This window comes from Phalacrocorax aristotelis, chromosome 1 (assembly GCF_949628215.1).
Source record: "Phalacrocorax aristotelis chromosome 1, bGulAri2.1, whole genome shotgun sequence".
Lineage (NCBI taxonomy): Eukaryota > Metazoa > Chordata > Aves > Suliformes > Phalacrocoracidae > Phalacrocorax > Phalacrocorax aristotelis.
Genome location: NC_134276.1, coordinates 181,022,114 through 181,046,646, shown reverse-complemented (window position 1 = coordinate 181,046,646; position 24,533 = coordinate 181,022,114). Strand labels below are relative to the sequence as shown.

The window sequence follows — 24,533 nt, the reverse complement described above, 5'->3', positions numbered from 1 at the left end:
TTACTTACTGCACCTTTGCAGGACAGATTTTGGAAGAAATACTGCTCCTGTTTTGGGATTAGTCTGCTTGTGACGTGGTGGGTGGGGAGGAGGAAAGTACTTTTCTGTGGGGAGGAATGTTCTTGCTTCTGCAGAAGTTGCTAGTTAGGAAGTGTGTGGTGTAGTGTACAGTCTCTGAATCTGTGTGTGGATGGTATCATCGCATTGAGAAATCAAAGGCTTACAGGTTAGTGGGGATCATTCTTGTTGTGCAGCTGTGGCTTTATAGCTCCTTAAAGTTGTGTTGGAAAGTTGCTTTTTTATTTATAAAATCAAATTATCTGTATGTTCAGAAATAGATTATGGCATTACAATGATTCTGTTAAAAATGTTAGCTTAATATTCAGTAGTGGCCAAGAAGGAAGCACAATGGTAGGATATTCTGTTTTTTAGGAAGGGAGTTGAGAACAAAGTATATTTGAGAGGTTATATTTGAGAATATCAGCATGGCACTAATAATCCATGGTGCTCCTTTATTTTTAATAGTGTCCAGCTCTGGTCCCCCACCTCAGAAAGGACATAGCAGAGCTGCAAAAAGGTTCAGAGTAGTAATATGATCAGGAGCACAGTACAGCTTTCATTGCAAGTGGAACAGGCTACCCAGGGAGGCTGTGGAGTCTCCTTCCCTGGAGACATTCAAAACCCGCCTGGATGCGTTCCTGTGCCCCCTGCTCTGGGTGTCCCTGCTCAAGCAGGGGGGTTGGATGAGATGATGTCCTGAGGTCCCTTCCAACCCCTACCATTCTGTGACTCTTGTGTGTAGAAGAGTGAGGGCTGAGGGAAAGACTGAGGAATGAAGTAAATGCATGAGTATTATGGAGAGGGTGAACAGGGTCTGATTACTCATTGGCTCCTCTAGTACAAGGAGGAGTTTCTCAAGTTAGCAAGTGGCAAGTTCAGAGTAAGCAGAGAAACTGTTTTTTCATACATGCTTGTTTATGTTGTGGAGCTCTTTGTGACTGTATGTTGCTGAAGCAAGAAGCTTGCTTGGGGTTAATGTGGGACTAGACAAATTGGTATGGAAGAATATATTGGAGTTGTTAATTTGGGGGGGGAGGAATAAGCCATCCCCTTCTGTCTGTCTCAGGACGCTTCTGAGGTGCAAATTTTTGGCTGGGAGAATATTCTGGGAGAATTAAATATCAGCACATACTTTATATTTGTATGCTCCGTCACTCATTTTTACCACTGTTCTGTTGATTCCCCCCCCCCTTCCAGTAAGAGACAGGTGTCTCTGAAAAGAATAAAACTTCTTGCTACTGCGGGAGGAGGGATCATGGGCTAGTTGAATCATTGGTTTGTCCTGGTGTGACTGTTCCTTCATACTTCAGTTTTGATGTTGTCTGTTGAAGTGTGTTGAATACTGAAACGGCAAGAATGGTAACACTGTTCAGGGCAAGGCACCGCAGCATCTAGGAGATAGCTGTAGTGGAATGATTAGCTGCTTTTTTGGCATCCTAATTTGGTGACCAGAAGGTAACTGAATCCCTTATTTTGGTACCATGTTAGTGATACGGTTCTAGCTTATGTCCTAAATAAAGGTATTTTTATTTGTGCTTTTCTTCTTCCTAGGTATGACTGCCTGCGAAGCTGTCAGTCTTTGGAACTTGTACCATTAAGACCCTATAAAAGCTGATGTGTGTGTCCATGAATGTCTGCAATTAGGCTGCAACTTCATGTCAGTTAAACCCTGCTTTGAAAAAGGGGAGAAATCCCACTTTGTGCTCCCTGTTGGTCTTACTGAAGAAAACTAAACGCTTGTAAATACTGTGTCTGTCTGCAATTGTTACCAGTGTATTAGAGAGAAAAATGGGTGGTAGTGAGTGGTTTTATTGTTACTTTAAAGATGAAAGCTTCTGTATTCTAGTGAAAATTAACCTTGTATGTTGACACTGACTGCACTTGTATTCCTAAAATTGAGCATCTCTGTGAGATGGCTTGGTAAGTGCATTTGTATTGACAGCTTTGGCTGGAATGCTTTGGAGCTGTGCTGTGACCCTTAGCTTTGTATTAGTAACTTTTTGTTATTTGAGATTAGCCAGTTCTGCCATTCTGAGGTATTCTAGTTGTCTGTAAGTCACCATTTACAGCTTGTCCCAGCAGTAATATGTGTAAATTAGTTACTTCTAAGGGTCGTCGGTCTTTTTTTCAGTTAACCAGAACAATATTTGTATGATGCTTTGATTTCTTTCGCAGCCTTGTCTTGTTCTTGATTAACTATCATTTAAATAAGATGAATTCTTAAAAATGACATTTAAATAGCATATCCTTTCTTGCTCTGAAATCAAGTTTCATGTGAGGATGGTGTCCCTTAGTGTGCTTGCTTTTTGTTTCCTTCCATGTCTGGCCAAAGAATCCTATTATCATTACACCTTGCCAGGAGTAAAGCTCATCTCCCAGTGTATCCAAATTTCAAGCAGAATGTTTAGCTATTACAGTGTTTTGAGGGAGTTGCTGTGGTTCCCTTTGTCAAGTTGTTGAGGTTTTTCTTCCCTGAAAATACTGTTGCTTTTTTATCCTGCAGCTAGTATTTACGTGTGGCCAGATAAAACTACCATGTTTCTCATGGTTTTGTTGCTGTCTGGGGAGTTCTAACAGATAATGAGATTTGCCGTGTCCAGGTAGTTTGTTACATCTGTCCTTTTTTAAGGACAGTGGTTATGGCTCCCGGTTGGCTAACCTGGAGAGAAGACCCCCTGGGACAACAGTTGGGAGATTCCTGTTTTAGGAAACTAGCTCTATAATTTTTAGTTTTGTAGTGTAAGTAGATGAGAAGCTCATAAAAACGTGAGCTTGGTAGACTCTTTTCAAGGCTGGAAATTTTTGCTGTATGGTAGAGGTCTTAACCCTTTTCGAGGAGGAGCCCTGGAAGAATGATATGTGCACATAAACTCTTCTATTAATATTAGTTATTAAATTAATTCTTAGTAGAACAAGAACTTGTTACTCTTAAAACTATGCTTATATATTTTTAGGAACTGTCAAGAAGCCTTTTGAACTAATAATGTTGATGTCATATGTTGAAATACCTTAGATACGTTGGAGCAGATGAAAACTTTACATCTGTGGCTGGAGTGAGTGGGAGGATTTGGTAAGAGCTTAGGTCCTGGACAAAAGAAAGAAGGGTGGATTCAGAATAGAGAAATTACTGAGGTAGTTAAGGAGTGGCCTTATTAACTCAAGTTAATCAAGTTTATGTGGTAAATAGATGCAGATTGATTGACAGTTGTTAATTGTGTACGCAGCTGATAAATTGCTGCGGTTGCATTTAGCATACTTGCCTCTTAAGGCATCAGGCATCCTAAACTATTTTAATAGCTTAAATATAACATATCTCACTTATTGGTTAACTTGCCATAAAATCACTAACTTCAGGGGGATTTCATGGAAATCTTGTAGTGTGAGTTAAAATAATGAATTACAAGTACTGTTAAATTTTTGTGATGCATAATTTTGGAGGAGAGTATCTTTTTTTTTTTTTTTTTTTTTTTTGTCACTTTGACCACTGTATATTTTGGGAAGGAGAGGCAAACATTGACATCTCACCTGGATTGCCTCATAAATTCAGTGCTTTAATTTATCCAAATATGAAGTTGCTCACATGTGAGGTTGACTTTACGCTGGGATTCTGATGCTGGGAAAGCCTGTACAGAACACCACCATTACCTTCACTTAATTGCTGTACTGTCCTAGTGTATGTAGTATTGCAGCTGTTTGCATCATTGCAGGCATGGAAGTATTGCATTTGTGTTTGTTTCATGGCTTGCATCAGTGCTAAAATAGATGTTTGACAGGTATACTGAAATCTACACACTGTTGTGTCTCATTCTTTGCCCCCATTCCCTACCCCCTCCAATCTAAAACCATATAGTCAAGATTTCACGTATGCTCAATAAGATTAACCTTGGGAAGAGACCATAATTACATAATTATCCTGTCTGGATAACTAACGATCAAACTGGGAGGTTGGCAGTCATCTAGAGCCTTGGCTGTGTTTCTCTAATCCTATTTTAGGCTATTTAGATTAAAAGTTTAGTGTACTGGGGATGTTCTGCTGAGATAATGAATGAAATACATAGAAGCTTTGTAAAGTTGGTAGCTTGATAATCTAGTAGGCAACGTCTGAGAATTTGCATCTATAGAATGAAATAATGAGTGGTTTAGGGCTTGGTTTACAAGAGTGCTTGAACACTTTCTGCTTCTATCAGTTTTAATTAATCTGATATCAGTATCAAGTATTCAGATGGCTGTGAAAACTAGTCCCTGTGTTTGTGTGATTTTGTGGGTGTGTGTTGCAGTTTGGTTTTGGTTGTTTATTTTTAGGGGTTTTTAGGTTGGGTTTTTTGGGTGGGGCTGTTTTTGGTTGTGTTTTTTTCTTCTTTAGTTTTTTTGTGGGGGAGGGGGTTTGCAGAGGGGTGTTGAGTTCCCCCCTGCTCCCTTTGCTCTGTCGGAGGCAGCTGAAGTGTTTTTTGCTGTTGGGTAGGTAGCATGCTTAATTTTCTTCTGATCTCAAGCACAGACAAACCATTGTTTGCAAAGTTTCAGAGAGTCAAGCTTGCTTCTTCACCTAGAAGGCATTTTCATTTCCCCCCGTTTCATACATCATTTGTTGGTTGTAATTGTAGAAATATGTTCCTTACCATTATTGCATGTAGGAGCAAGGAAATGGTAATCATATCCACTTCAAATTTGCCTTTCAAAAATAAAGTGAAGTGGGTCAGCATCTGGCTGCTGCCAACAGTGCTATGGAAGTTTGTGCAGGTAATAAAAACTACGTTGTTTTTACAAAGAATTTGTTTTTTGTTATTAAAATTATTTTTTTAGGTATCCTCCATTTCTCCTAAATGAGAAATATTGCCATGAATTTGATATATTTTGTCCGCCTTTATTTCTCTTATTTTTCCCATTTATAACTAAGTTAACTGATCATATCAATAATCATGCTTATGGCTCAGGAGTCAAGGTAGTGTCAATCAGCTGGCTGCTGAGGAGGCAACTCTTGATATTTTGTGAATATTTTTATGCATGGGAGTGCCTTATAAGAAGGGCAGTTGGTTAGCACTATCAGAAGCTGTTGCTGAACTACCTTCAGATGCAGGCAGAAATGTTGTGTAAACAGCTGCAATACCTGGGATGGGTGTAATTACACCATGTAAATGGAATTATGTGTTTTGGACATTATTTAAGATGGGACTTGTCTTTTGCTATGCCTTCGTATAGAAAGTTGAACTGCAGGATTTCAAAATGCACAAAATTCTTCCAGGCTGAGATTTCTTCCAGATTCTTTACGCAAATGCATCAGACCTAGAAGTAGTGGAGAGGAATGTCTTTTTTTTTTTTTTTTCCCCCCCCCCCCCCCTTTGGAAGAACTCGACTTTTTGTAGAACTGTATATGGAGTGGTTTGCCCCTTCAAGTACTACCTGTTCTTCATGTGCTTTCAACACCAACATGATGACATTTACAACCTAGACCTTCAGTTTTGTGTCAGGTTTCCCAGGACACTTTTTTCTTTTGTTCTTGTGCTTGGCAAATTATGGTCAGTAGAAGCTTAATTTTCTGTTTGAATAGCATGTAGAACTGCTAATTTCTGTGTAAGCTCAAACTGTGGGAGAATTTGTGGTTTAGAAAGGCAAGGCAACATGCTTTAATGGTAATTGCTTCATGCAGTGGTAACTTTGCAGTTACCAGCTGGTCGGTCTTAAGTGGAAGCATGGCAGAAATTACTTGTCTAATTTAAACTTCTCTTCCTTGAAGAATATATTTTTGTAGCCAAGAGGAATATAATAGATAAAGTTATGCTTTCAGGAGCTGTGGAGACTGTTTTATTTAGAAAGGAAGGAGTGGTCATTTAGTCACACTGCACTTTTCACCTGAGCTCTGTGTGTCATCCCTTACTCTTGTCAGAACAGAAAATGCTGATGAGCTTTGTGTTGTATGGATTATTGCTCAGTAAAAAAGTAGCTTTACTTTTTTAAAACAAACACTAAAAATGCAAAACCTAAAAATTAAGATTTCAATGCAATGGAGTCATTAAAGCAAGAGTTTCGCAAATGGCAAGCACAGTTTGTTTGCATGGAAACAGTTGTGAAACTTGCAGATACACAGGACTCTGGTTTAACCTAAATGCTAGTATAGTCCATTATCAAATGCGGAGTTAAGTCAAAGATTACTAGCTGCGTAATTATTTGTCATATTATGGACTACTTTGTTTTTATCTAAAAATTAAAGTGTTGTCATAAAGCTACAGTGTTGGCATACTTTTTTTAGTATTTTCAGACTCTAGAATTAATTTTTTTCTCTTTTTTTGACAGTTGAGAATCCCCTCAGTGAAGGACTACAAAAAATAGGAGTAAGTAAAACCACTTAATATTGAGATTTTACCCTATTAAATGATTGTATAAAACCAATATTGATCTGTTCAGAAGGATGCAGTTTCAGAATGTTTTGCGTGAGATGAATGCACTTCTTGCAACACTAATGTTTGAATTTTTGTTTTTCATCTTGGGCAATGTAACTAGGATTACAAGGTTTGGCTGTGGCATGTTTGTTGCTTTATATATAAAATGTTACATAATTTGTGTTGTAGAGCTATGAGGAAAATTGTGTTGTGAGACTAAAATTATCAGTTTGTCTCTTACTGTTACCATTTGGCTTCTCAACCTTGAAAGGACGGCTGGTAAGAGATCACAGAATCCCAGGTTGGAAGGGACCTCAGGGATCATCTAGTCCAACCTTTCTAGGAAGAGCGCAGTCTAGACAAGATGGCCCAGCACCCTGTCCAGCCGACTCTTGAAAGTGTCCAACGTGGCCGAGTCAACCACTTCTCTGGGGAGATTATTCCAATGGTTGACTGTCCTCATTGTGAAAAATTTTCCTCTGGTGTCCAGTCGGAATCTCCCCAAGAGCAACTTGTGTCCATTCCCCCTTGTCCTCTCCATGTGACTCCTTGTAAAAGGGGAGTCTCCATCTTCTTTGTAGCTACCCCTTAAGTACTGGTACATGATGATGAGATCCTCTCTAAGCCTCCTTAGAGATGATTGACTTGGAACTCCAGGATCTTACTTAGTGCCACAGAAGAGCAAGGTTTAGCCTCCCTCAGAAGATGGATTAAAAAGTTTGTCTTCCTTACTTTGATTCTGTTATGTTACTTGTTCCTATATTCACTCTTTCAACTGGGATATCAGGATAACCATTTTTGAGATGTCACCATTGAAGGTATTCAATAGTTAGATATTTGTAGTTCTGCAGCATGCGTTTTGATGGTTCTTTCTTCTGACCTTCAGTCTTTCTGCCTGGACTGTAAACATAGTGATCTGCTTTTGTTAGGCATATATAAGCAAGTATGGCAAGATAACTGTGTGTGGGATTTTGTTGGTGGGTTGTGGTGGTCTTTTTGGGTTTGTGGGGTGGTGGGTTTTTGTTTGTTTTTGGGTGGGTTTTTTTCCCCTCTAGGATTGAGCTCTCTAAAAGTGAGTAACTGCGTATTTTAAGTAGGTAGGCTTGGATAGTTTTTTGGGTAGAAAATGTTTCTGAATCTTTTGAACAAACTGAATTTTGTGCAGTTAATTCTAAGATAATTCTGAAAGAATCCTCAGTAGTGCAGAGAGAATCTGTCTTGTGCACTGGACTTGACAGCTGTTTTGTATGTTACTTTGTTCTGTGTTTCTTGTGTACTGTTCCATAGTAATCCTATTCCATGCTTGATTTTTAGCTGCCAAGGTTACGATGTTTGGTTCCTTCCTTTGTGACCCGACCATTAATGTACAAAAAAGAATTTGGTCACAAATGTTTCACATGTCCATCTCAGTGTAGCTATTAGTGAAGTAATGGGTTTACCTACTGGCAACTGGAATTTGGAGTACTGCTGTTGCGGTGTGGGGTGGGTGTGGGTGTGCGCGTGTGTGGTAGGTGACTGATTTTCCCCTTCTGCCATGCCCAGTGTTCTCCAGCCAGGAAATGGGTTAATAATGTTGATTAGTTTCCTGGGGATATCAATTTAATCTCAATGGTTTTGTGGGACCAGAGTAGGGGGAGGTGATGCTGGTAATTGTGGATATCATCTATGGGAATTCATTTGTCCAATGTTTGATCAATGAAGGAAGTAGTCTGCTTCTTGGTAGCAGTTTTCTTGTGGAAAAAATTTGGAGCATTCAAACTTTAAAATTATGTCAGACAGTGCTGGTACATCAGGGAATTAAAATATATTAGGTTTTTTCAATGGGAGTATAATCAGTAGATGCACAAACTGGAAAATTACTTTCCTTTGATATTTTCTGAATAAAGGCTCTAGTTTTATCTCAACCATTTGACTCTGCCCCAGGAGCTAGAGCCAACCTCAAAAAAACCCCTATATTCTAGAATGGCCTTTAGTACTCAGTGTATGTGATTGCATGTTCCTCATTTTTATGTTTTAAATAACTCCTTTTCATATAAAATGTTTCTGGATAAATTTCAATGAAATTACTCAATATCTTGATAAATTTAACTCCCCTGTAAGTATCAATTATTACATCATTCACGCTGGTTTGGGGAATTAAGCCTTTTTATACTAGTGACGTGCAGGAAGTATGAATGAGATTGTATTGTCCAAAACTTGCCTTTTTTATTAACTTCCTGTAGTTTGAAGGTAGACAGGAAAAATCTTACTTTGCTATGAATTCTATGCAGGAATGTGGCCAGATGATACTTTGGTGTGGCTTCTATGAAATGTAATTGCACATTTATTAAGAACAAAACAGTTTTATCTTTACGTAGTAGCTATCAAAAAAAAAACCAACCACCAACCAATCCCCAAACCAATAAACAAACAAACAAAAAACCCTCACAAAACCCACCAAACTTGTTTTGGGTTATTGCACTGTTCTCTCAGTAGAATTAAAAAGAATTAAAATAACCTTTTCAGCTGTCAGTTTTAACTGGCAGAACCGTCGATGTCTAGTTTAGTTTCAGTCAAGATCTGAAAAACCAATATTGTGAATACTTTGATTCAAAATCTATTGCTTGCATCACTGTTGATTGGTTTTACACATTCAGGTGGAAAGCTGTAGTGTTTCACAAATTGTTTTTGCATGGTATATAAAGATTTTTGGGGTAAATGGAAGAACATACATGTCTACCAATGTTTGTTTTAAAATTAATGTGTTTTTCTAATTCTAGGAAGATGAAAGAAGTCTCATGATGAACAGCTTATATGCACTTCATGATAAATTGGCACAAGTAGCAGGTAACACTTTAAAAATATTGTGACTAAGAGTGTTATGGCAACAGCTACAAAGAAGTCTATGCTGAGATAGTGATTTGCAGCAATCAGTATATGCTGGGGCCCTGGTAGCCATTCAGAGGTCCATTTTGGGAAACTAGAAATCCCACTTCTAGTTCACTTACACTGCCTTCATCACCAGTGTAATGCCTTTCGTTGCAGTATTTTTGGTTATTGGGATAGGCTCTTGAATATTGTGCTGCTGTATGGTTTTTGATCTGTCTTACTGTTTTATTAATCTGATTTCATTAAAAGGTTTAAATATGCTATATGTGGAGAAGAACATGTATTTCTTTTAAAGGTAGTTACTTCACTATGGTGGAAAAATGTCTGAAAAAAGAAATATTTCACAATGATCAGAAAATGGTTACTAATGCAGTGAACAGTAGTGGTTGAACAAGATTGCCTTGTTGGACAAAATAGTCTGACTTAACAATACTAATTATATAGTAATGAAAAGTGCTGCATACATTTATGTGCAGAGATGTTTAGGATTAATTATTGAATATTCAAAATAAAAAATACAATGCTTTTGCCTACAGTCATAATTAACACAGCTTTAAACTGCATAGACATTTACGCATCATAATTAGGAAATGGTAAAATTAAGACTATGTTTATAACTTTGGCACCTGGTGAGTGTGAGTTACAGCAGAATCTATTCCATGGCTATTAAGCCATTTATTTGTCATCCTTACTTATTTAATCCATAATGTATTTAGGAGGCAGTGGTTCTTTCTGTTTTGTTTTTTAAGCCTTACTGTTCTTTGTGCCAACTACTTGTTTTGCAACAGCAAGTTCCACCAAGATGGCTTTTTCCACAATTATGAGGTGCCACAGACATTTCTAAAACATTAAAAAAATGTGGAAAAAAATGTGTCAGATATGAGGCTGACAGTTTACTATGTTAGGGATGTATAGGAAATCTCTGAGAAATTTGAGCAGCTCTGTAATACCTTTAAATTGCAAGAGTAGTCTTCCTGCAGAAGCTTTTTGTTTCCAGAGCATTTACAATATCTGCAGTGAATAAAATAATTGTTTGGCCAAATCCCACAAATTTCTCTTGTTTACATTATTCTTTAACCCAAAATAGTCAAATAATGATGTTTAACCTGAGTGCATGCAAATAATAGTGGCTTTAGTCTTCATTTTGTTGCCTTGCAGTGTTGATCTTTCATAGGTCAATTACATCTCGATACATTTTTATCTGTGTACAACTATTTCATCCTTAGTAGATGGTAATAAATAATTTTGTTATAAATCATTGGGGCCAAAAGATTTTTTTTTTTCCTTTTGCGTGTGGGGTAGCCAAACTGTGGTGTGTAGGAATGTCTTGAGACCCACAGCTGTGTGTGGTAGAACACTGACTTACGTGAAGTGGAATTAATGGGTTATGATACTTGGGTCCTTCTTTTGAAAAGAAAATACAACAGCTTGCTCTTCCCTCAGTGTGTCATCTGGCCCTCCGGTGGCCATACAGTAAACAATGTACTTGACTGGGTAAAAAGGTTTGGCACCTCATTTCTACACCTGTGAGAGAAAGGGAGTTTTCTTCAGTAGCTGGGGCTGAAGCTGTGTTGCAAGGTTACCTGGTTGCCCAGCTGGGTAGCTTTCATCCAGTCTGAAGAATGACCTAATTAATCTGTATTTAGCCAAAAGTTATCCTCAAAGCCAAGTTTCTTAAGGTATGAGAGGAAGAAGTTTGCCATCCATTTTTCAATACCATATTTATGTAGGCCTGGCACAATATCTGGAAGCTGTTTAAAAGTCATAGAATAGAGAAAGCTGCTAGAGAGATGTGGGGTTTACCTGTGTAGTTCTTGTACACAGTGCACCACTTTGAGAGAGAAGTAAAGGAATATAGTTTTACTAAAAGTGGTGCTTTTCAGGTCTCTGTCACACACTTGGAAAAGTTTCTCATTTCATACTTGGCTATGAATCATTTGTTCATGTTATAACTATTAATATTAAAAAGGCAGGCTGGAAACTTTCAGTACTCTGTTCTATTAAGCCTTATTCAACATCTTGACTATGATGAAAAGGGTCACTTCAGAATTTGGTTTCTAGCCCTCTGTTTTATTAGACGTATTTTTACTGAGCTAGTTTCTTGCCTTGTCAACTTCAATTGGAGAGGAAGTGATGGGGCTTTTATTTTAGAAGGTAAAACACTGAAAGTTGTTTGAAGGAAGAAAAAGGGTAATGTTTTGTTAATTTTGTTTGACTTAATGTACTGTGTTCCAACTGTAGATGCCTGTTCTGTACTGTGGTGCTCTGATATGATGGAAAGTTAAATAATTACCCTATATAAAACCAGATTGCATTTAATGCATCACTGTTCTCAGAATTACTCAGAATTAGCCAAAGCTATGGTGAGTAATGCCTACCTCAAAAGAAACTAGGGGGAGAAGCGGTGTCTACTCGTCCAGTTCTGAGCTGAAGTTTGTGTTCCTGTTTTTGTCTAATAGTTCAGCCTTTCTTCAAAGCACCAACTTTTTATAGACAGTATATGTTCCAGTGCTGAACGCTTTTTCCTAAGCCAAAATATGTGCTTTATTTGAATTAGACTTTCTTCAGGTATATGTTAATTACTGGATGCCTTGGTCTTTTGTGGAGAGACTTTAATAGATTGCATCCATTTTGTCAGGCTTGCAAAATGAATAAACCTATCCACTATATCCACAAGAGTCAGTCAGCTACGTGTGGGTATGACCCTACTTTCTTGTACATAAAGTATTGAGTTAAACGCTGCTTCTTTTGCTTGGCATTCTCTGCAGAGTGATGATCTATCAGATTTAGACCGTTTCCTTCTAAGCTAATGGACAGCACAGGTCCTTGACATGCCAGGGTGAATTAGACTTCCATATGTAATAAGGCTTACTGATAAATCTATGGCTGGAAGAAAATCCTGGCAATACACTACATATTACTTAATATTAATTTCAAGTGTCACTGCTGTATCTGATTGCTGTCACTGGTGCTCTGTTCTGTCACTCTCCTTAATCTTTAGTTCTTCAGGTAATTGATATTGTGCTGTTTCCAGCCAGTGATTTAAAGACTATTTAGCAAGGTCTGGTTTTCCACAGTGTTATTAAACTGTTGAATTTGCCTTTGGGAGGTCAGGCATTCTTACTTGCTCTCACAACACTTCCGTTCCTGCTTTTCTTCAGCTACCCACTTTAGTGTCCTGCTGCAGGTAACCTGTAAGCATGAGACCTGCTAAAAAATGTTTTATTTGCCTTTTTTATTGGTTGACCGTATCACATCAAGTTATAAGCTAGAGATTTGTGCTAAATCCATGTGTTCCTTAAAGTATTGGATTTCCACTGGGGTTTGGTCATGGTACTTTAAGAGAATGATATACATTGTAAAGCAAATATTTTAAAATTTTGAATATTTCTGTTAACTTTATAAGCTGCAGCTCATAAATCAAGCTAAATGCCTAAATGAAAGTCAGTTTCAAATATTCTAGCTTGCATGGAAAAGCAGATCTGATATATTTTCTGTTGAAAGCAATTGTGAGAACAGACCTATGTGTTTCTTTAGAACAGAGGTTTTAGTTGCTTTTTGTTATATTTCTAAGGGAAGAACTCAACTCCTTATGTGGCTTGCCCGCGTACACTAACATAAGCTAAAAGGTAATTTTGTGGTCCTTGCTGGGATGTGTTACTTCTTGCCTCCCTGCAAAGGCAAGTAGAATGGTTCTCTGCACTTGACATTGAAGCTATCTGTGCTCAGGAGAAGTTTGAGCACAAAGATGCATCCTTGCCGTAAGCTCACAATAGACGCCTTAACGAAGGGCCAGTCTTTAGAGAGCTCAGCGGTATCTTGCAGCAGACCTGTGTAAAGTTTCTTTTGCCTCTGCTTCAGTTTTATTCCTGGATATAGGGCCTCAAAGGGAACAGTTGGGAAACATTTTTGGCTCAGACTATGGAAAGTGGGTTTCCAAGCCAAGTGGTTAATGATTGCACCAAAGTTATTCAAAGTAAGCCTTCATTCGCAGAACTATTAGCTGAAGCGGTGACTGAAATGGCATATAGGAATATCCTGCTGTTTGCAGTAAAACAGAAGGTTGTCTGACTTGTGAATTGCCTAACTTTCTGCAGGCTTTCAAATTCATGAGTTGCTCAGAATAAAGCTGTTAAATGTTTCTCAGCAATAGATGGGTTGGAATGAGAAACTGCATCTCCAACAGCTTTTTGTACAGGGCTGAAACTGTAGCTACAACTAGCCTACTCATTTCTAGAGTGGGAGGCAAGACAGAAGTGATTATTTCCCCCTTGGCCCCCCCCCCCCCCCCCCAATCGTTGCACGAGGGTAATTTGAACTGATGGGCCTTCAACATTGTCAAAGCTTAGGCAGCAAAGGTGTTTTCAACTGTTAAACTTGTTCAGAGGTAATATAGTCTGAAGAGAACTTCAGAAGCAGGACACTGAGGAAGCTATCTGCTGTTTTTTTGAGGATGAGACCAGAAGCTATGAAGTCAGCATGTTGGCTGCATACTGCACAAACGTAATTCCTGGAAGAAGGCAAATAAGATTAGAATTTAAAACTACTAAAGCAATCCAGTAGTCCCCCATCTAAGGGAGTTTTTGTCCTCCTGGAAGATGTAATACTGTGTTCTTGTAAGATTGAAAACCCAAAATGAATCCTGAAACTTGTTTTTAAGAATTCATTTTTCACAATCTGGTCTCCTGCTTGTGTGCTTTGCTTTCTTTTCTTTTCTGTGTGTTAACCTCACCTCCTCTATTCTTTGTTTCGTAAATGGACTTTCCTGCTTATCTTGATAATTAAAAACTGAAAAACAGACAAACAAAAGCTTCTAAGCAGAAGGGTCTCAATCCCCTGCTCTCATAAGCTGTTTTGTTCGGTCAACTTATGATTCCCATGCTTTTTTTGGTATTAGAAAGACCCCCAGAAGCCTTCAGGTCTTACTGAACAACAAAAAAGCTTAAATGGCTGAGTACCTATCAGACTTGCTCATGTCATACAACTTAAACCTGGTTGAGATTGTACATATGCCTTCTACAGAAATACATTTTAGTTTTTTGTATTTATTGCATCAGTTCTAGATTCAAAACGACGTGTTTACACCAGAGACTGTATGATACATAGTTATCCCAAGTCTGCTAATCTTGAAAAATGAAATCACTTGTCAATTCTTAAAAATTTACAGATGTAAATTTTTAGGATGTAGAGTTTATGCTGCACAAAAAGAATGTCTGCCTAAATTGCATACAAGAATAGCTTATAACTCTGATTCTGGTGCTGACTTCTAAATTCAGAGTGCTTTTTGATAAAGGTGGTGTCAATTTTCACTACTGATCTCTGTAGTTTTGCTATTATGGCAGACTCAGGCACTTTGAATGTCTAATTACCAAGTGAAATAACTTTTAAAGTAGTGTCTTTTCTGCTCAGTGCTTGATTGAAAATACACGCATGCAGGCTTGGTTCCAGCAGCACTTGTAAGCCAGATAGGAACACTGTTTTTAGGAGTGCTCACATGCTATTTCTCTGTAACCCACCCGTAAGAGAAGGGCATCCCTGTTAACGCCGATGTGCTTGCAAGGCCAAATTCACTTAAATCTGTTGAAGTGTATTGAACAAAACTTTGCTTTAGCAGTCTGAGAAGGACTTTTGCTTCATAGAAACACTTATTTCTTTGAAACTCCCTAGTGTGAATGAGACATTAAGATGCTTCTCCATAACTTGCTAGTGTTTTCTAATTTTTGCTCAGATTGCCTCAGTTGTTCTCGTTTTGTGTAGGGAATTAATACTTGAGGTTGCTCCATTTAAAGGGTATTCCAGTGTGGAGTAATTCCAACTTTAAATACTTCATAAGAGTAAAAGCAGAGGTTTATATTTTGTATCTGCATGAGTTTCTTAAACTTTCCTAGCCTTGCTATGGCTTTGGGAATAATACAGCTTGGCACAGATTGAGGAAGGTAAGGCAGGCGTAACCCTGAGCCAGTGAAAGATTGGATTTGTTGCTTCCTACTTTATTATTTTAGCACAGTAAAGTTAGTTATAGATGCTAAGATTTTATTTTTTTTTTAGAAAGGTCAGGATAAAGTGATTTGCCACTCCCTGGCAGTTCTTCAGAAGTGATGGCCTAGTGATAGATAAAACTGGTGTTAGACCTTTTCCTTTTCTGTATGACTTTTTGTTGGTATTACTGTCACTACATATTTTTTGCATGAATCAAGTGTCTTCAGTTTAGCAAAGAAAATCAGGAAGATGATGGCACGTGGCTCTGAGGACTGACTGTGCATATAATACCTTATTTGCTGACTACTTCTGCATACTTCCCAAAAGAATTAAGAGGATGGTAAAACCCAATATGGCCTGAAACTTGTGGATTTTGTGCATGTTCAGGAGGGTCATGGGTTACTGTGATAAGCTGGACCAATCTAAAATGTAGTAACTTCATAGTGCTTGAAATACTGCTATGGATATGTTACAACTGGAACTAACTTGGTCTGTAGAAAAGATAATACATGTTTCAGAGAACATGGAAATTATTTGGAAGAAGTTGAGACAGGGTACAGCAACTGTTTTAAGGTAATGTCCTTTTAATAGTTCTTCATACTACCTTTTGTTCTACTTTCAGTGTAAATATTGAAATATGCTTAGCAGTACATGAAGTTGTATTGATGTGATTTGTACATACAGTTAGCTGTGATTAATCTTCAGGTTTTGAAATTCTTTTTGAAAGAGGAATTTGTCCAGAGATTTTTCCATATTTTAGTGGAACTTGTGAGAATAATTGAGCAACTGCTGCTTGTTTAGATTGTGTTAACAGTAAGCTTGTGCTTAGGTGATTTTATTTTATATAATGCAGTAATAAGTAGATCAAAATAAACAAAAGTTTAATTTTACCAGGGGAACATGAATGTGGCAGCTCTATTCAAAGAAATCTTACCGTCCAGGAGGCAGCTGCATATTTAAAAGTAAGCAAACGAGGTATTTTTCATTGGTTGTATGTAATATTTGTGTAAGTTACAACTTGTAAGGCCTGGTTTCATATCTAGTGTATTGACTAAAGTTTGACTTGGTATTGAATGTTATTTGGAAATGTTTGGAATTGATGTCTTTAACATGTGCTACTTACAACTTTTATTTGGGGGTGTAGCAAGGTTTTGAGGAAGAGGGAAGGTGAAAGAAACTGGCTTAATTGCAATGAAAGTGTAGATGATAGTGCTTCAATGTCACACATGTATTTTTCCCTGTAGTTAAAACACCAGCATAATTTGACTTGATGGAGATAGCTGGCCAACACAAAAATTACAAATTTATGAAATTAGAATCTCTATAAGCTTCTCCAGAAATCAGTATACCATGTTTTGAGACTTAGTAGAAAAGGATACTGTCTTCCTTTCTTTGTGAGGAGAGGTTGATGTGTGGATCTGTGCAGCGGGCCTGACAGGCAGCAGCTGTATGGAGACACCATTCATTGACGCTTTAAATAAAAATGGTCAAAAAAGGCCTTTTTGTTAATTTGATAGGTGTGCGGTATTATGAAATCCCACTCTCTGCTGTCATTCCCCTGCCTCACTCCCCAAATAAAAGATGACTTTTGCCTTGTCTTGACAGCTGTAGGGTTTATTTTAGCCCATGTTGGTGTACCCTTCAGTGGAAAACTACTTGAAGCTTTTAAAAGGCTGAGAGTATAAGATTTCTTTGATTGGATGAGAGGGAGTTAAGCTGATGTGACTTTTAATATACAAATGTATAGAAATTCTACATTTGAGCAAACTTCTGCATAGTAGACAAAAAGGGGCAATGTTAAGAGCATCGTGAAGAAGCTGCTAACGCATGTTTAAGGTTTGGCAATGATATTCTATATCTGTTAAAACCAGTGCATTGTGGGAATACATTGGAAAAAATTAAGTCAATGCTAGATAACTGATGGTCTTACCTATCTATTGTACTGAAAGGATGAGAGCTGTTATCCTAACAACTGTTTTTGCTCTGAGAATCTCAAATTTCATATGGAAATTTGTCACTTTGTACAATGTCTCATTTAACCATATAGTCCCTCATTTCGGGAGTATAAATACAAATTATTTGCAGAATTTCAGTGTTGAGCAATAAAACTTTACTATTTTACTCTAAAAAGTGAAAATAAAACAGTTACTGTTTTTTCTTAAGTGCTTACCCTTCAATTTGAGGCCAGTTGCATTATGTAAGGTTGAAAGGAAAGATGGAGATAAATGTTTTCGGAGAGTATAATTTCAAATGCAATAGTAACTTCCATTTTTGCTTCTCTTTTTCTGCAGAAGAACATGCAAGGTGAACTATGGAGACAGCCTTAGCTCAGATAGCCATGAATGATGTTCTTGTGATAGTTGATACCAACTAATTTAAAAAAGTAAATTTTTGTATAGTAATATCAGTTCTTGAACTACAGACACTGGACTCTTTGCAATATATCAGTTAAAAATGATTTTATTCAAGCTTCTTTTTTAAAAAAAATCCAAACCTGAACTGTTTTTATAGGACCCATTTTCAGCTGAATTTGTATCTGAGTTTTATTCTTGAGTAGATTTTCAGTGAGCACCATCTAGTGGCTGAATAACTTTTTCTTGCTGTAGGTTAGAATAGTTAATAAAACTGAATGTGGCTGACTTCACAAACAGTCCTTAATTTGAGGAATGCCTAGTAAGTCTGATAGCTGCTCATAGCATGTATAGATTTACTCTGTGTAGTGAATGCTTATGCAAAATCTGAAGAATCAACGAAACCATATAGTTTGGATACTAATCTGTGCAGTATCTGAATTTTATTGTGGCATGATAACTTTCTGGTTGTTTATGAAATTACTCATTAATATTTTTCTTTTGACAGAATTTAGATCCAGAATATGAAAGTGTACTTAACACAGCATTAGAATGGATCTTGAATAGTGGGGAAGATGTTGGCATAAAGTAAGTGGTCTTTATTTCTTAATTTAATTTCTTCTTACAGAATGTATCCTTTTTCATAAAAAATGTATCTTTTTTTGATAGGTGTCTCAGCAATGACCCTAATGAGATGGATGTCACTAATGTGACAGATGTGAAGTACCTGGAATCAACTAGTCCAAAGATGTCTTTCAGGTGTCGTTTTCGCCGTGCGTTTGTTAATGTAACCCACAGATTATCAATATTGCTTTTGGGTAAGTTAACAAAAAAGTGGTGAGTGTTTTTTTTAAATTATAACTTGCATTATGTAAGTGCACAGGGAAAAGTAGACAGCGTATTTAGAGAGAGGTTTTTATTCAACCATAAAACTTGTAGTTCCTATCAGTATCTTAATTACAATCTGGTTTGCTTTGCACTTCTGTTGCACCACCATATTTTCACATTGGTTGCTATCATATGCTACTCTAGTCAGTTGAGTGTATGCATTCTTTGGGAACTCTGTCTTTTTCCCTGCCAAAATAATTCCTTGTGGCTTTCAAAAATTCCAGGTTGAACTTACCTGAGAAAGCAAAATGCTCAGTAAAAACGCAATAGCCTTAATTCTGAGGAGACTTCACTGTTGTTCCAGGAACTTTGGAAACATAAGTACAGAAAAGATGATTTTCCTATTTTCAGGAAAAGTTGGATACCCAACGTGGTTGTCACCAAAAGGTCTTACCTCTAAGACTGTTGTGAAAATGTACCTAATCCTTCAGTAAGACTAATTTATTTAGTCTTTGATAGTTCTCTAGTTAAGTTTCAAATTCTTTCAGGTTTATTTAATTCTGAACCATACTAGAAACTATGCAGCATAAAAATACGGTGCAGCTGAGTGCAGACATTTTACTCCTTTCCATATGGCTGGATCAAATATTGAAGGTACAAAGTTCATCTCATGCATCTATTGAATATTTAATAAATTGTTTATTCCAATATCTTAACAATATCATGCTTATGAGCAGAAGTCTTGAGACTCCCTTCACTAACCTTTTGATGAACCAAAAAAGTCAAAGGCAAACCGTCCCAGATTGCCTTTGACTTTCTGATAATAGTCCATATGAGGGTTGAACTGGGATGCGGAGATGAAACTCGATATCCACATCAACCACTGGTCTTGTCAGTCATGCTGAGCAAATTGTTCTGTGTCTCAACTTTCTCACCTGTAATTAAGGTTAATATGAAGCACCTTTTCAAAAATAAACCATTGTATAAATGTTAGATGTGTTGTCATTAACTAACACCTGTTTTGGCCTAAAATGGTGTTCCTCAGTCTCTTCGATACATTAGTTAACATTGCCTTGTGATTACTGGTACATGAAACAAACTATGTACCTATAGTTTGTGTATGTGGGGTTGTTTTTGGTGTGGTTTTTTTTAATTGTAAAGAGATCATGGGTGTAGTGGTGCCCTTAGCCTGAGATAGAAGAAGGAGTAAGATTTTCATTTTCAGCTTATGCTGCTGGCCTTCCTAACTAGATTGTTCTTTTTGGGAATAATCTTTAAAGAAATAGAAAAAGAGTATGCAGTACTTTTTTGGAAGAAATACAAATCTGTAGCTGTACTGAAGCAGTCCAAGTTAATTAGTTTGGCTAGTATATTTAAGGCATGTGACCTGTCTATGAATTAGTGAATATTGTGCACTTCTAAATCTTACCATGTTCTGTATTGCCAGTTTATGACTTTTGAATTTCTCCAATATAGTTGTTTTGCTGTTTTTCTTCACAAATGGGTAAAATTTCAAACCACAGTCATGGGATACCAGGCTGTTAAAATGATGAAGAGATTTTCTAAGGGTAACTGCTCTTCAAAGTTTAAGAATTTGTGTTGCTGTGTTAGTAAAATATAAAGTACTGACGAGTACAGTGTATTTAACTAGTTTTGAAATTTAAAGTACTTCAATATGTTAGCTAGTTCAACCAACTTCTGAAATACGTGCTGTGAAATTTGTTAAATAAACAATGTTCTAATACTGTTTAAAGATATTATACGTCTTAATGCAGGTATAGCAATGGTTTGGGGAGTCTTGCACTACATGAAATACCGTTGGGCAAAAGAGGAAGAAGAAACGAGGCAGATGTATGATATGGTGGTAAAAATCATAGGTACGCCTTCTTGAGTCACATCTGATACGTGTGTATCAGCTCTGTATAAGCTTTCAAAGTACTGGCCTTAATTCAGTTGTTTTCTACCTGTTTGGTTATCAGTCAACATGCTGTTAGAGTCCTTGGTCAAATGTGTAGTTCATGCTCTTGCACTCGCTTCACCCCCCCTCCCCCCCCAAACCATCATCCTTTAAACCCAGTCAAAGCTTTAGGTATCGAGATTGTAATTTGTAAATTACATCAACATGGCTGTAACAAATTCCCATTGACTTGGTGGTATTTTATCTAACTATTGAAAACAAGTATAAATGGGATGTTTGTTTGACTAGAAGTATGGTGACACATTGCTTTCTGTATCGTTTTTTCAGCTATCTTTAGCTAAAATGTCCACCCCTAAAATGTGTGTTATCTCTCAACTCCATCCTTAATGGTTTTTCATAGAAAAATCAGCTTTTAGTCATTTTGAGCAGAAATTGTGTTACTAAGACAGGATGCATAATTGAGTTCTGAAATTCTGCCTTTTTATTTGAAGCCACAATGTTTTCAGTTGTTTGTTTGAAGTTTTTAAGCTCTATTTTGGGCTGCATTTCTACTTAAATTGTCTTGTTTTCACCTATGGCAATCGTTACAAATACAGAGATGGTTACTATATTCCTACCTTTTTTTTAATCCAGTTTTGTTGGGGTGGAGGGAAAGCACTTTATTTTCAAAGGTGCCTGTCTTTGCTAATGGTTAAAAGCACCAATCCAAAGCAACTGCAAGAACTTCTTCCTTTATTCCAAAGTTATGTGGGCTACTTGGAGGCACTGTGTGTGGTTAGTTTTCTTGATTTGCCTTCAGCACAGTTAGGAGGAAAAATCCTTCAAGATGCCAAAACCCCTCCCAATTCCAGTAGTTAAGGTGGCCTTCAGAGTAGCTGCTCTTTGCCAGAATTGATATTTTTCTTAATGTTTGCATGAACTACATAGTTACCAGTTTTTCTTATGGTGTCCTCAGATGTTCTAAGAAGTCACAGCGAGGCATGTTCTGAAAATAAAGACTTGCAGCCTTACATGCCTATTCTACACGTGCATGATTCTCTAATACCACCTCAGGACAGGTATGTTCTCACTAGAAGTACTGATTTTCCTTACTTACACATAAGGAAATATAGTAAAAGTAAATTGGTTAATTAACTGAGTTAATTTCAGTAGGTTGTATAGCATAGTATTTTTGAGATTCTTCTTGGCACAGGTGGGGGGGGAAAACCATTGGATTTCTCTTACATGCTGGATGTAAGCTATGCAGGTTGTTATAATGTTAACTTCGTAATTCTTGCTTCAATTTTTAAGGAGGAAAATGAAGAAAGTCTGGAATAGAGCAGTTGACTTTCTTGCAGCAAATGAATCTAGAGTTCGCACAGAGACACGAAGAATAGGTGGTGCCGAGTTCTTGGTTTGGAAATGGATGCAACCTTCTGCAGCATGTGACAAAATTTTAGTAATACCATCGAAAGTGTGGCAAGGCCAAGGTATTGTAGTTTAGTTATATTTTGCAAATATAATTGTTTTAATTTCCACATCTAACTTCTAACTGGTACTTTGTTACTTGAACACGAAAGACTTTCAGTTATTATCAATACTTACTGTGTGTCAAGAGGATGGGTCTGGACTCTCTTCAGTGGTGCCCAACAACAGGACAAGGGGCAATGGGCTCAAGTTAGAACACAGGAAGTTCCACTTACAGTATTTTCTTCTCATGTTTGAGGGTGCCAGAGCAGTGGAACAGGCTGCCCAGAGAGGTTGTGGAGTCTCCTTCCCTGGAGACATTCAAAACCCACCTGGATGCGTTCCTGTGCCCCCTGCTCATGCTCATGCCTGCTCATGTAGTGGGGTTGGATGAGATGATCTCCGGAGGTTCCTTCCAACCCCTACCATTCTGTGATTCTTTCATACCTTTAAGTATTGTTGTGTGAACTGTCAGTGCTATTTCTCTATTATCTTGTTGTTCAACGGACTTACTTTCTATGCGCATTCAGTGTCTGCCTTGTTTTCAAGTAAAATGGGCTTTTCTGTTACAGCTACTGCAGCAATAGAGCAGAGGGCATGTGGGCAAAATTAGTTGCTTGTTCCTTTTCATGAATTTAAAAAAAATACTCTTTAGTTGGTCAAATTCTGTCATGCCTTATACTTACTGGAAGTAACGTAATTGGTTATATCTGACAGCAGGTAAATCAGAGCTTGTAGACTGGGGTTTCCTACTGTTATCAGTTAGGTACCTAAAGACAGAGTTTGGAAGAAGAGAGGTTTGTTTATTCTGAAAGGCAAACTGCTGGGGCACAGGACTCCTCAGTCAGCAGAACATGGATTTTGAGCATCTCCTAGTAGTTCTTCCTTTCTGTCATAGATGTTTTTCCACACTGCGTTTGTATTTCAAGTTCTGTGGTGCTGCAAAGCATTTGCTTTAATAGAGGAGGCTGTCACACATTGGTTTTTGCAGTTGTCTGTCACTCTTCAGCTTTATCATGGAGACAAGTGGCCAGAATCCAGTGGGTTTGCAGTTGGCTGTCTGCATTGGTCATTCTTGCTAGTTCTTTTTATTTCTGCCTTTCTTCATGTTAAGCTTCAGTTTCTGGGGTGGGGTTTTTTTTGGTTAACGAAAAACTGAAGCTATAAGACTTGAGTCCTGGGTTGCAATAAAAGACTGGTCATTTCTATCAATGTCTGAGTGTGAAGGTAAATGTGTAAAGTGAAATCTTAATTGCCCATTGTTTAAATGTTATGACTCTTTAAAAGAGTCTGTCTTCCTTATGTTCTTCTGTAATGCTGTATTAACTCTCCAGTGGGACTAAAATAAATGCTTTGCAGAATGCTAATTTATAAACTCATTGGCTTATTTTGATGGCGAGGTTGGAGGGAGTGGTTGCTTCTCCAGTTTTTAGTTCAACTTTTTAAATTGGATGTCATCAAGGTTGTATCTAGCATTACTTCTATGGCATTGAACTAGATGCTGGAAAAAGCCTAGTTAAAAAAGACTTTCTGCTCTTCGTAGTCCTACTTAAACAAAATAATTCCCACTGGCAAGCAACTGCACTGTCATCTATATTCTTCTGGAGTACGCCAATTTTGGTCTTAATTTAACTAGTGCAAGTACTAATAGGCTTCCTTCTTTTGATTTTTACTGATACACATTTTTATTTGTAAGAAACAATGGTTTTATTTTTTCATGTAAAAGAGGGTACAGTTTAAAGTAGCTTCCTCCAATGTGATTATTTCCTTTTCAAACACAGACAGAAAGCGCTTCTTTATGGCCTGGAACACTTATGCTGTAGCAAACTTGATTGGTTGCCTGAGTTAAAGTACTGCTAACATTCTGGTTTTGTCCCAGGCCATTTGCATGTTTTTATAAGTTCTGCGTATGCTTTCAGCCCTCGGGTCTTAAATTTTGCTTTTCTCTAAGGTTGAAGCAAAAATGAACGATTCTGTCAACTTGAAAAGCCAAACACTTTTAGACATTTGTAGGTACTTGGCATGTTATCTAATTAGGGTCTCTGTAGTCTTGGGATTCATTTCTTGTCTATGCAAAATGTTATCTTGGGATATCATTCTCTACTTTTCAGTTATGCTGGTCTTCGCATTACATTTCTCATTTTAAATCATTCATTGGAAATGAGGGTGGCTGCTTTAAAAAATACATTGTGAACGCTACTGTAGTCTTGAGGTTCTGCAGTCAGTCTTGCAGCAGTATTAACATGGCATTCTGCTGTGACAACTGTATTACATGATTTCGGTTTCTGAAAATTTTAGTAAGATGTGAATAGTAACTTTAGTACAAGAGTTGCAGAGCCTTTTCTTTCTAGGACATTGTCCATTAGGGGTGTGCAAGTGCTTTAGGTGCAGTGCAGAAATGGTGGGTTTCATCAACAGGTGTATCTGTTGTGGTTCAGCCTCAGCTGGCAACTGAACTCCCCCCCCACCCCTGTGGGATAGGGAAGAGAATCAGACAAGCAAAAGAACTTGTGGGTTGAGATAAGCACAGTTTAATGATTACAATAAAGTAATAATAATAATGATTATGATAATGACAATAATGTTAATACAATAAAATGGAAAAGGAAGGGAACGGGAAAAAAAAAAAACACAGAAACACGAACGATACAACCGCTCACCACCCACCGACCGACGCTGCCCATCCCCGAGCGCGATTGCCCCCTC

At 37.6% G+C, this 24,533-nt stretch overlaps 1 protein-coding gene across 1 annotated transcript in view; it reads left to right on the top strand.

Annotated features, from left to right (window-relative positions):
- LEMD3 (LEM domain containing 3) overlaps window positions 1-24,533 on the top strand; it is a 53,562-nt gene that overhangs the window by 16,707 nt on the left and 12,322 nt on the right. Inside the window, exons 2-9 of the mRNA XM_075080889.1 lie at window positions 6,352-6,389; window positions 9,197-9,263; window positions 16,179-16,246; window positions 18,144-18,223; window positions 18,305-18,453; window positions 20,239-20,340; window positions 21,337-21,439; window positions 21,672-21,850. Of these exons, the coding sequence (XP_074936990.1) occupies window positions 6,352-6,389; window positions 9,197-9,263; window positions 16,179-16,246; window positions 18,144-18,223; window positions 18,305-18,453; window positions 20,239-20,340; window positions 21,337-21,439; window positions 21,672-21,850 (786 nt within the window). The remainder of the gene's footprint in view (window positions 1-6,351; window positions 6,390-9,196; window positions 9,264-16,178; window positions 16,247-18,143; window positions 18,224-18,304; window positions 18,454-20,238; window positions 20,341-21,336; window positions 21,440-21,671; window positions 21,851-24,533) is intronic.